At 37.1% G+C, this 13204-nt stretch overlaps 1 protein-coding gene across 2 annotated transcripts; it reads left to right on the plus strand.

Annotated features, from left to right (window-relative positions):
- The first annotated feature begins 263 nt into the window (after positions 1-263).
- Positions 264-12886, plus strand: stil (STIL centriolar assembly protein). Of its 2 annotated transcripts, NM_173244.2 has the most exons (16): positions 264-638; positions 904-990; positions 1069-1176; positions 4187-4302; positions 4422-4603; positions 5348-5586; positions 5660-5743; positions 5895-5981; positions 6233-6380; positions 6650-6759; positions 6879-8016; positions 8093-8225; positions 8315-8516; positions 8843-8987; positions 9079-9368; positions 11427-12881. In NM_173244.2, exons 2-16 carry the CDS (start codon positions 905-907, stop codon positions 12148-12150), a joined length of 3792 nt encoding a protein of 1263 aa, NP_775351.2. In that variant the 5' UTR covers positions 264-638; position 904; the 3' UTR covers positions 12151-12881. The 2 variants fall into 2 exon arrangements, with proteins under 2 accessions (NP_775351.2, XP_073792373.1); XM_073936272.1 differs by lacking the exons at positions 264-638; positions 904-990; positions 1069-1176; positions 4187-4302; positions 4422-4603 and having other exon boundaries at positions 5485-5582; positions 11427-12886.
- The last annotated feature ends 318 nt before the right edge of the window (positions 12887-13204 follow it).

Consider the following 13204-nt stretch of genomic DNA (forward strand, 5'->3'; position numbering starts at 1 on the left):
ATTGTATAATATTAATAATAATATCAGTTTAGCCATTGATCAATGAAATATGTACAAAATATGAAAATATGTATTTAAAAAGATTTTTATTAAAACGTATGTCTACATTAATATTATATAAACATAGCAGGTGTGAAGTATTTCTAGAGTAAAATAAAATATAGGGTCGAAAATGTACAATTAATTCAACAGTTTTCTACAATAAATATGTATTCTCATCCTATCAGCCATTCAAAACCACTCCGCGAGCAAGCTGGGACCGATTCCTTTATGCTGATTGGTCGAAAGCCCCTCACAAGTCTATTTCTATTGGTTGAGCCGCCCTGCAGCAGCGCCCCGCCATTGGAACCTGGAAACAGCGCCACAATTTATTTTCGAGTTGTTGCGTTTGTTGAATGCGCTCGTCTTGTGTTTCATTGTTTATTGACAACAACCGGTATTTCTCCGTTTTCTATCACGCCAAACGGGTTAAATTATTAACCCAGAAGTCATTAGTCGCGTCTTGCCGCGGTTAAAACCGCTCGAGAGCCTGGGAGGACAGTTTTAACATATTTGTGGTTCATATTCACGCTCACACCTGTAAGACTTTCGATTAAAACACGACGAAGGCATGTGCAAACCGTCCAAACAACCTGCAGGTAAGAGTTTGCACATCATAACATTAACGGATTTATAAGAATATCTGAAATGTGCGTGATTGGTTTAGTGTTTCTTATACTAACCAGTCGATGGTACTAACACACGTTAGCATGCAAGCTAAGTCACCGGACCTGCCAAACTTCTGTAAATGTTACGTTTAGATAGCTTATCTAAGATGTTTTAAATATGCATTGTTTTACAGTTATTAGGGATAACGTTATGTTCAAGTCGCGGTCAGTATAATAAATTGCCTTGTTTCAACAGGATGAACCGTGTACAAGTGGATTTTAAAGGGTTGCCAGCCCACATCTTGGAGAACAGCATTGCAGCAGAAAGCCTTCAAAACACTAGGTAACTGTTTTAAATGCATTTTGTCTAAGTCACTATATAAGTTCAATAAATGTAATGACTTTACATATTTTCTTAAAGGTCATCAGACAATGTTCTCACTCCATTGACATTTCCAAAATCTAAAGTGGCTCTGTGGGATCCATCTGCCAATGGTGAAGTTGTGAGTCTGCATTTCTCGTATTACAGGTTAGTCTTTCATTAATCTATTTGGTGAATCCTTTTTTTTAGGGCTGCACTTTATTTGAAAAATTCTGACATTGCAATTAATTCTTTTTATGTGTTTATATATTGTGTGTGTGTGTGTGTGTTTATTTATATATATATTAGGATTGTCGCAATACCCTTAATTCATATTATGATTTTATACCAGCTGAAGTATCACAATACCAAGTAATGTTGCAATACTGTAATTCATAACTCAAATTATAAACAAAATTGTCAGAAATGCTATATTTTACATGTCATAATACGCCTTGAGTTTAATTCATAATTTCCTAACTATTAAAAAAATGTATATTTTTTGCCTGTCACTTCAACTAAAATTCATTCATTCTATTTGTTTATTTTGTAGATAACTGACCAACAAAAATTTATTAAAATAAAGATACATATTATAACAAATGAAATTGCATTTTTCCAAAAAAAAAAAAGGCTATATTGAGTGCTCAAAAATTGTTTCAATGTTTCCTGTTGCTATTTTGCGTTTATCATTCATTGTTTTTTTTTTGTCTTATCAGGTAGCAATCCAAAGTAATTCAAAATTTCACTTTGTGAATTGTTTTTTTTAGAGATTATTGCTGTTTTTGTAGCTTCTAAATCATATTGAGAGGAACAGAAATAAACTCATTTAGATGTGTATTTGAAACATCAGGAAACATTAGAAAACTTGCAACCTTAAAGAGCTCCACAGACTATTAAAATAGGAAAAAGGTTGATTGTTGCACAAACGTGTGAGCGTTCTAGTGACTTTTTCACATCAAACATTATCTATTCTAGATGGACCATTAATGGCGATACTACCGTTTACAAACTACAGTAGCACTGTCAGTGTTTTGTAGCCATAGTATTGCAATACTACTGTAGTACTGATAAACGATGCAACCTTAATAGTTAATGCAATTTTTATCAATGCAATATAAATAATGACTATAATAGCTCTATTTAGAAATAATGAATTATTTCAAACTGGTTGTTATGCTTTTGCAAACAATATATTGTGCAGCTCTATTTTTGTCACACAGATACACTAGCACAAAAGGATTACTATTAATGAAAAAGAAATAAAGTAAAGAGTAAAGAAATTCAGTTTCCATTTAGCCTTATGTCAGTTGTACAAATGAATCATGATGCCTTGGCATTTAACTTAAATAAATGTTTCCATGCATTTGAATCATGACTATTATATCAAGTTTTTTTTATGTCTTGGATGCAGATAAAAAGATTATCTTTAAAAATAAAACCAAAAACAAAAGCACTCTATCATGCATGCTAGGTCATTAGTTGTGATTGTTGTGAAATTTAACAGTAAAGTTCAACTTAAATATATAAAACTAGGCCTGTCATGATATCCATTTTTGTTGAACGATGTATTGCATGACAATATATTGCAATAAACGATATTATTGTCATTTTATGCCACTCGTTGTATAATGACAGTATGCCAATATAATAGCATCACAATGCAAATACACTCTTCCAAAGAACACATCAAATTTTATTCTTAAGAATATTTCACTTAATTAGTCATTTTAATAATTAGGCATGGAAATCAGAATGTGAAAACCCATATCCTAAATAAATAAGAGTAAATGTTAACAAAAAAGGTAAGAAAGTAACAGAGGCTACAATATCTGCTACCAGATCTATTTTCAGTTGTAAGACACCCATATGAAAATATACTATAGTAATTTAGTGTTTTTAACCATAGTGACACTGACACCTCTAACAGACAACAAGCGGTTTCACAAACAGCTAAAGTGTTGCTGGAATTGTTTTTTATGTATTGCATCACAACAAAAGATTGAGGTCATGTCCATGTGTTGAGCGATATATTGATTATTGTGACAGGCCTACGTAAGACCGGTACATAAGGATTTTGCCAAGTATTTGTCAAAAATACCATGGCACTAGAAATGCAAAAATTCTGGGGTAGGTTTCCATGAAAAGAACTTGTAAAATGTGAGTCTCCAGTGCAAGTCATTCTGGATAAATTGTTTATCAAGTGCGTAAATGTTTTCTCTATACACTGAACATCATGAGTCATGTGCATTGATTTTCATAAAATCACATTTTTGCAGAAATTTTAACTGCATGATTTTCTAAATGTTTGCCTTTTTGAGCCTGAATGGGCATTGTGTAAATGCAGAGCCAAATTTATGTTTATACTAAAAATTAGAGCTGGGCGATGTGACCTAAAATCAAAATCTTGATTTACTATACATTTTAACTCTAATATGATTCATTAATGATTATTTTATTTGTTTATTTTATTGTTTTGCCCTCATAGTTCATTAACAGGTTTTATACAGTAAATATGCTTGCATATTAAAAGTAAGAGATTTTTGAATGAAGGGTGCATTGCTTTATTTTAAAATAATTGAAGGAAACACACACCGTCTACTATCTCTGATTATTTGAACATTAACGTTTAGCAACTGAAATTAAAACACACATTGCCTAAAACCAACAGTCACTTTTTTTCTTGTAAAAAATGAAAATAAATAACTTGCACCTTTGGAAGCAAAATTAAATGTTGCAAAATTAAAAAAATTAGCAGTATCTCTTCTAAATAAAAGAACTCTTGTATATCTTGTAAATACTATTTTTAACAGTGCATTTCTTGCATCTTCTGAGCACAAATATTTTAATGTAGATAATAATTTTATTGTAATAGAAAATATGTTATCTCAAGGCAAATCTGGCACAGCTTCCAATCATCGTCAATGTAATGCAAACGTGCAACGTCTAGTTACATTTTTGGAGGAACACGGGTATGCTACTGCTTGAAGGTTGCACCGGACCATACCAGTGCATTTGATGCAACAGTATAAATCAGCCTTAAAAGAACAGGGTCACGTGACTCCACACATGGTAAAAATTAGATCGATTATAGGTTCTGAATGTTGATTTCGATTAATTGCCCAGCCCTACTAAAAGTATTTTTGAGATTGTAATTTTGCTGTTTTATCTGTTTCAGAAATCCGAGACTCTTCTTGGTAGAAAAGGCATTACGTTTGGCTCACCGTCATGCTAGACAGACCAACAAGCCTCGATTTTTCTGTTTTCTGCTTGGGACACTTGCAGTAGACAGTGGTGAGTATATTGCAGTTTTCTGAGAAGTTTTAAATATAGACATCCTGTAATCCCTGATCATTTCAAATTTTAATGTACTATGTGCCAAGTTTACTGCATAAAATTTTGCTTCTTCCCAGATGAGGAAGGTGTGACTATAACCCTGGATCGTTTTGATCCAGGTAGAGAGCAGACGGGATGTCTTGGGAAAGCACCAACTGCTCTGCTCCCAGGAGACATCCTTGTGCCATGTGTATTCGAAGCCCAGCATGCAGCTAGCAGCACTGTACACTCGAGTGAGGATTTGAACATCTCGTTTAAGGTAGTTGATCTGAAAATTGCTAGCAGCACTTGATCGGGATCTAACGGCTGGGGCACGTTCCTCTTGTTGCTATGGCAATCTATTGTGGCATAATAGTTATCAACATCACCCTGTAACCTGTCAGTAACAGCTGCCCTGATTGTGAAACTGTGTTCCTTAGAGACAGGTGTTTAGAAGTGTGCACCGCTTCCATCTGCCGCGGTTTCCTAATGTGCTTTCCACAGTGCCTAATTTAAACTGAATGTTGTATTAATTTAAGACTTTTTTTAAGACTCAGACACTGGGTGTAAACTGGTAACACAAAAACTATGCAAGAGGAATATAAATTATACAGTAAAAAAAAACTAATTCTTGTATAATTCTTGTAGAGAGAATACAAAAATTACTATAAACGAATAAGTGCAATCTTTTTTTTTTCTATTTAGCATGAATGCAATAAATTTATCAAAAAGTTGCAGTATTTTTTTATTTTTATTTTAGTATTTAACCATGTCCAGTTAGTTGAAATCATAAAACGTGTTTGATAATTGAAAAACTATTTTTTAAGAAAACATTTTATAGGACAACATTGTACTTTATATATATATATATATATATATATATATATATATATATATATATATATATATATATATATATATATATATATATATATTTGACTCGAATCTGCAGAGTCTGTCTAGATTTTCTGCATTGTGAAAATCCTTGGCTTTTACATAATGTTCATTCTGGGTCTCTTTGTAGATGCTTCAACATTTCTGCTGCAGTAAAGAGTTGCTGGAGTTATCCAAACTCCTCACCTTGCGTGCTCAACTCAGCTGTTCTGAGAACATGGACAGGCTCACCTTTAACTTATCCTGGGCTGCTGTGACTTTGGCCTGCACGCTAGATGCTGTCCCTATTAGGGCTGTGCCCATCATCCCTACCGCACTGGCCAGGAACCTCAGTAGCCCTGCAGGTGTGACCCAAAACAGTAAACGTGGGTAAGGAAGCACTTCTGTTTGCATGTATTACCACATTTAGTCTCTGTTTTTAAAATGTGCTGTTCTGTCTCAGGTTTCTAACCATGGATCAGACCAGGAAGCTTCTCCTCATACTTGAATCTGATCCCAAGGCTTACACTCTCCCTCTAGTTGGAATGTAAGAACCTTTTATTGTTTAGAAACGATCACTTTCTTGCTGCATTGATCTGCCTGTTGGAAAGATTTACAATTCAGCTCTGTTAATTATGCGTTTGGAGTCCTGCAAGATGTTCAGAGAAGGTGTGTAACAGTTGTTCTCATGTTGACAGATGGTTGAGTGGGGTTACACACATTCATAATCCCCTGGTGTGGGCGTGGTGTTTGAGGTACCTGCACAGCTCCTCCCTCCAGGACAAGTGAGTAGCCCATACATCTGCTACCAGCACTTTGAGAGTAAAATCTATAAAAAATCTTCCTATTAATTTTTTTTTTTTTTTTGTTAAAAAATTTTGTTGAAAAGCAATTTTATTATTGTTTAAATTATTTCAACACATTTACGTTTAGGAAAAATATCTCTTCCACATGTTGCTAGAAGTTTTGTTGAATCTGAAACATTATATTTTTTAACTCTTGTTGATGTTTGTATTTAATAACTGGGGTTTTCTAGGGTTTTGTCAGAGGGAGGCACCTTCCTGGTGGTCCTGTATTCCCTGACTCATCGAGATCCGGAGTTTTACCAGTGTAAGCCAAGCACTGGACAGCAGCAACTGAGCTTTCAGCTGCTCACAAGCAGAGATTCACTCACACTTTATAAGGTCAGTCTGTCTAGGCCTTCATTGTCACTTTATCAAATGCTAATTTGTCAATACTATTGTCATCTCCTTATGCATCTTGACTGCCAATGTGATTAGTTTTTTGTAAAATAATTCTTTATTCTTTTGGGTTAAACCAGATTTTTAGACATCATTTTTAAAGCAAAGTGTTTTTTTCCGCTAACTGATCTGAAGATCTTTGGTTATTTGGTTGTTCTGGTTTATTTGTTAAAAGTCTAGTGACGTTTTTTTTTTTTCTTCCCCCAATAAAGAATGTTGAGCCTTCAGAAGGACGACCTTTACAATTTGAGCTCAGCTCTGAAAATCAAAATCAGGAAACTGTGTTGTTTGAGGAAGTGCTCTCACAGTCTGTGTTAACAGGGTACTGTTTTTATATTTCTCTAAATGTGTTGACATTTACATTTGGCTGTTTAGTGTATCTGACAGAATACAATACAACCAAATGCAGGTTGAAAATAACTTTATGCTTTATTCTTTCAGGACGACTCTTGGAGCAGCATCTGCTGCTCCTCAGAATAAGCTGTCTATCAGTGATCATGACTCGGGTGTAGAAGATGAAGACCTCTCTCCTCGACCATCTCCAAACCCTCATCCTGTTAGTCAGCAGACTAAACGTGTTCATCCTTTAGTACCAGAGCTCTCCATGGTTTTAGATGGCAGCTTTTTGGATGGGAGTGTTGTTAATACTCAAGGCTCAACTCCCCTTTCTCATAGTCAATCAAATGTTCATAGGAGAAACAGTAGTCCTGCCCTCCAGGGTCTCTCTGTTCTGAGACCTCTAGTACAGGGAAGCGTTACTAAACCCCCTCCAATCCGAAGACCACTAACTCCCATTCTTTCTCAGCCGAAGAACAAGTTACATCCTAATCCATCACAACAAACACCACAACACAGTGTGAGTCGAAAATCACTGCCCTCAATGAGAAGATCAAGAGAAGGCTCTTCAGCATCATCAGTATCATCATCTTCATCCTCTTCCTCAACAAAAAACGCTTCACCCAATGGCTCTTTTCATCAACAAAGGCAGCGTTTATCTCAGGGTTTCCCAAACAAACCCCAGCTGATTTATTCTGGGCCTCCAACATCAGGTCATAGCAGTGCCAAAAAGAGTTCATCAGTACCTAGCCAGACCCCTGTCCCTCATCCATCCCAACATAGAATCTTCCATAGCACCCCAGCTGTAAATCCTTGCAACTGCTGCACCAACCATCCCAGCGTTGCTCCCTTATATCAAAACAACACCTGGCAAGGGACACCAGGGTATCCCACTGCTGTTCACAGTCCTTGTGTATTTCATTGCAGCCCTGAGACTGTCCCACCTGGGGATCACTGCCTATCACCATCTCGACAGTCTTTGGGATGTCGTGTATCTCCAACTAAAAGTCCTGTTTGCTATCACTCTACTCCTCCTCACTACTCTCCATCATCTGGTCCATGTGTCCCCACAATAATCTCCAATAAAGGTTTGGTTGAGCAAACCCCTTCCTGTCAAGCCCAGTGCTGCCAAGTGAAGGGTAGCAAAGAACCCTGCTTAGACACCCCTATGGGTCTCCTACCTGCTGATGCCTACAGGATGCTGATTGATCAAGAGCGCCAGCTGAAACTACTTCAACTCCAGGTATGTATTAGTAATAGTAACTAATAGGTTATAGTTGACCCACCATCTCCTGTTGTTAATAAACTTTGCTCAACAGATTCAAAAACTCCTTGAGTCTCAAAGCAAGGTTCCTGAGGTATCTAGTGAGCAAAATGCTCAGCAGCAAAGACCCAATCAAGTGCCAGCATCGCCACCTAAACGCACAAGTGTCAGTATTGCTGTAGGAACAGGTACTTGGATTGAAGATCTTATATTGTTGAATTCTTTATCATTTTGCATTCCTTTCAATATGACATTCTTGTCCTTGTTTGATATTTAGGGGCTAGTTTGTTTTGGAGCACTCCTCAGGAGACCTCCACACATGAGGCCTCAAGTCTGGAATGGCAAACAGAGACTGAGCCAAAGTCTGGATGTCAAAATGACAGCACAGTCACTTCCAGAGACAGATCTGAAAGTGCATGTCATTACTCAGAAGAGCACTGTCCAGGATCTCCTCAGCATCCAACATCTCCACAACACAAGTAATAAGCTCTGTTTTGTTTATAAGCCAAGAGAAAACCAAATCTTTTCCTGGAAAGCCAGTGCTTTCAAGCAGTTGATCTCAAACTCCAATTAAACACTTTTTGAACCAGCTAATCAAGGTCTTCAGACTCACTTGAAACTTGTTTGCAAGTTGTGTCTTGGCTACAATCTGCAGTACATTGGCCTTCCAGGATCAGTATTGTACTTGGCTGTCTTCAACCACATTTTTAAGTCCACTGTACCTGATTTTGGCAAATGGTGTAGCATTTGCTTTTGTTTATTAGTCATTGTTTGGCCTATATTGTAATTTTATTTGTCTTGGCAGCACGTCGTCTGGTTTTGGAGTCCAAATGTTTCAGAGTCCGGTGTTGGGAGAGAGTGCAAGCATGTATTATCAATCTCAGTCACAAAGCAAAGATCTGTCTGAAAATAGAGAAATTGATGACCCAAGGTTTTACCACGAGCTCTTGGTATGGTCCATCTACTATATTTTTTTTAGTTGTAAAATTCGTAAAATACAAGTATTTTAAAACCAACCTAACAATTTAATTCCTGCTTCAGGGTCAGGTGCAAAGCCGTCTGCAAGACTCTGTGATTGTGGAGGATAAGGTAGAGCAGGACCAACAGAGTCTCCTGAAAACACAAAGTCTGTCCCCTGTTGTCCATCAGTCAAGGAAACCACTGACAACTTCTTCCATACCCCAGACTCAAAAAACAAAGCAGCCATCTAGTCCACCTAATCAGGATCGTGTCTTAAGTGCAACATTAAAACAGCTACAACAGTTTGGGGTGAACATCGACTTAGACTCTTCTCAGGAAAAAACGACACGTGCCACTGTGGAGAGTGCCAGGTAAACACACAAACACTGTATTGCTTTTATCAGTGCATTTTAAAGTGTTAATTCCTGCAAAAGTGAAAATTATGTTATTACAGGGTGTCCGCATGTTCTTAGGATGCTTTCACACCTAGAACTTTTTCGGAACCTGTCTCGTTTGCCCAGTTAGTGAGTTTTGTTTGGCATATGTGAATCCAGCAATCGCGCTCGGATCCACGCCAAAACAATCGCTCCATGGTCGCCTGATTGAGGTGGTCTCGGCTCAATTGAAACAAACTCTGGAACGGATAGATTGTAGTGAGAAAGCGATACGATTCGAGTCCGGTTATATCACAGTATATTATGGATATGTAATAGGCATACGGCTATATGAAGAGAGCGTGATGAGTAGGGCGGAATGTCATTCCTACCGTTAATTGTGCATTTCGTGTAAAATACGAAAGTGAAAGCATGCTGAACTATTAACGAGAGCTGTTTATCCGTTAGGAAAATTGACCGAAGTGCAGTAGTTAATCTGCTATTGCTCTCTATAATGTAGAGCCTATAATGTATAAGCCAACTGCTGTGAATGAGAAAGTCTTACCTCTGCTCTATATTTATTGACTACATGTGAGGGTGTCACCATTCAAAATTAAAGCGCAGATATAAAGTAAGGACGCATGACGCAATAAATGTGAAACTCTGACCAATGTGAGGAGAGTTTACTTGCACGTGACTTGTTTTAGCTATTTTGGTCCGTTTAGAAACTTTGCCGTGTGAAAGCGAACTACACCAAGAACAAAGTGCAACAATGTAACAATTTTAATCCCTGTTTCGGAACAAATGAATCCATTCACAGGTGTGACAGCACCCTCAAAGTATTAAGTTGATAAACCAATTATAAAAAAAAAGTAAGGGCCCTGAAATGGTATTAAAGTCATAATCGTGATTTGTGAGGTCTTAAATTTTGTGTTTGACCCCAAAAAAAGCATAAATATATATTTATTTTCCCCCTAATATTAACAACTGCGTGCCCGATCCATGCGATTTGGTTCGGGCCAGGGCACATCTGGCCAAGCTCCTCCACCCAGGTGATGTCATGTTATTTGTGACAAACACGAGAAGCTAATGTGACGCTCTCCATATGTAGCAAAACAGACTGCAAAATGGGAAAATGTAAGTTTGCACACTCCTGGTTGGTGAATGACAATTTTTAACAGTGGATGAAGCCTGTTGCTGAAAACAACCACGTAATTTATTCTTTCAAGCTTTGGTTTTTTCGAGCTTGTCTGAGTTCTGTTGCAAGGTTGTGCTTCATTTATTTATTTAACTACAACTGTTTATTAACAACTGTTTATTAAGTTAAAGGTTTAATACTGATTAGAACTTGAAGTTGCGATGAGGTCTTAAATAATTGTTAAAATTACCTTTAGGATTCCTGCATGTACCCTGTATTAATTATTTACTCTCATGGCATTCCAAACCCCTAAGACCTTTGTCTGGAACACAAATTAAAATATTTTAGATGAAATCTGAGAACTCTCTCAACCTTTATAGACCGCAAGCTTCATGAAAAATGGCAGAAAACATTCTTATACATACTTTATGCCTTCAGTGGTTAAATTTGAATATTATCAGGCTATGAGAATACTTTTGTGTGCACAAACATAACAGTTTCTTCTTCTCTGTGTCAGTATAGGGCAAGCATTCATGCACCGTGCTTTGTTTAGCCTCTGACATATAACCTTGGATATGCCTGTGCTTTTTCAAACTGAGGAAGTTGCTTGCAGACATCTGGGGTATACATCAGTGCACAGTGCTCGTGAAAATGCACAATATACTGACACTGAGGAGAAGAAACTTGAATGAAGTTGTTATTTTTGTTCCATGTCCGCACACAAATATATGGTCTGTTTTGAGGATGGTATCTTTTGGAACCTTGTTGTCAATGGAGAAAGTTGTGAATTTCTTAATTTGTGTTTTGAAGATGAGCAAATGTCTCGGGGGTTTTTAACGACATAGGAGTGACTAAAAACATTTCTATTTTTTAATGAACTAAGGGTTCGTTTCTAATGCAGTTTCTTTTCCCTTCAGTACCCTTGCCTGCATAAACCCTGAAGCAGTGATTCCAAGACTAGCTCTTTCTGAACCAGTGGGTGCCAGCATTTGGGGGCCAAGTGGCAGCGTAGACCTTAGTCTTGAGGCCAATGCCATTGCACTTAAGTACCTAAGCGACTCACAACTTTCAAGACTCTCACTGGGCAGTCAGTCCTCTAGCCCACATTCAGACCCCAGCACAATTCTCCTGAGAAGACCGGCTGTGGAAAAGAGCAATGTTGCACTCAGTATCCTGTCCCCCAGCAATATGTCCCTAGCTACCTGTAAATACATGAAGAAATATGGACTGATTGAAGGAGAAATCAGCAGTGAGGAAGAGCAGGAGGACCCCATCCAGGTAGATTCTGCTCTTGGATGTTCAGTACAACATGAAACATCTAAAACAATCAGCCTTGGGCAAGAACGTGAAGAACAAAACACAGCCGTTCTAAAAAACATAACAAACAAGCCGGTTGTCAATCTCCATACATCTCCCATTGACTCTCAAGAGCAGATACTACAAGACTTGAGGCCTAAAATGCAGCTGCTTTTGCGTGGCGGGACAAACTCAGAGAAGGAGAATGCCACAAAGAGAAATCTGATTGAACGCAGGTCCTCGCTTACTGAAAACCAGAGAACACAGGAAGTTGTGGACCCTCAGGGGTCAGTGGGAAATTTCCTAGATCTGAGTAGGTTACGGCAGCTCCCCAAGCTCTTTTAAAGTGCATCATGGGTGTTTTCCTAATCGGGCTGCTTCTGTGCATCAGAGGGGTTTGAGGGATTAATGCAATCCTCAAATGTTTGTTTACATGGCATACCATGAATGAATTTTATTTTTAAGTGCGCTTTTCATTTAAAGCTTTTAAGTATGTTTTAATGTCTTTAACTTTGTCTTGTTTTGTCTAACCCAAAGGGAAAGTTTGCCCACAAATTAAAATTTACCCTCTTTTTATTCCTCTTTCAAAGGTTTTAAACCCTTTTAAGTTTTTTTTATTCTGTTGAACACAAAAGATGATACTTGGAAGAAATCTGAAAATCTGTCATTGACTTCCATAGTATTTGTTTTTCTTACTATGGTACTAAATGTTTACAGGTTTTCCTTTTTCTTCAAAATCATCTTTCGTTTGTTTTTCATATTGTGTGCTCCACTAAAGACAAAAAAAACTAAAAAGTTTAAAACTTTTAGTTATTGTGTGAACTATCCCTTTAACAGGTGCTATTTCCTTTTATGTGGAAATATTTGTCTTCACCTGATGACTCCTTATGTGTCAATAACTAAGTGCCTTGTATGAAGTGATTCACTTAAGGCAGTATTGTGGTTTTGTACTATATTTAAACACACTTGTGTTTTGGCATTACTTGATGTTTCTGAAATTGGTGCAAACATTTCTACGTTTTTTAATGACTTCATGTACATGTATCTGTCTTATAATTAAATTACATATTCTTTTACATAACTTTTTAGCGAGTTTTTCCCTTCACTGTCCTTCACAATCTTGAAATATCTCAGATATGTCAGCTATAATTAGCAGGTAAATATGTCACTTGGCAAACACGCCTTGTGACAAAGCTTTATACATTTACGTAAAAGGTATCAAGGAATCATAATTGAGGTAAGCTATAAGTTTACCACCTAGAAACCGCATGCCAATGCAGTAAACACCACATGGAGTGGCTTGGCAACCACAATGGCTAATGCTCTTGTGGTCACTTTTGCATCCACTACTATAATTTAGTTTAAAAATATATATTTGTAGCTATGCATGTAGATAAAA

This window comes from Danio rerio, chromosome 22 (assembly GCF_049306965.1).
Source record: "Danio rerio strain Tuebingen ecotype United States chromosome 22, GRCz12tu, whole genome shotgun sequence".
Classification (NCBI taxonomy): domain Eukaryota; kingdom Metazoa; phylum Chordata; class Actinopteri; order Cypriniformes; family Danionidae; genus Danio; species Danio rerio.

Coding starts and splice junctions, on each gene's coding strand:
- stil (NM_173244.2), top strand. CDS start 905: ATGAACCGTGTACAAGTGGATTTTAAAGGGTTGCCAGCCCACATCTTG. Junction 8,517..8,842: donor CCAACATCTCCACAACACAA/GTAATAAGCTCT, acceptor TTGTCTTGGCAG/CACGTCGTCTGGTTTTGGAG. Junction 9,369..11,426: donor GCCACTGTGGAGAGTGCCAG/GTAAACACACAA, acceptor TTTTCCCTTCAG/TACCCTTGCCTGCATAAACC.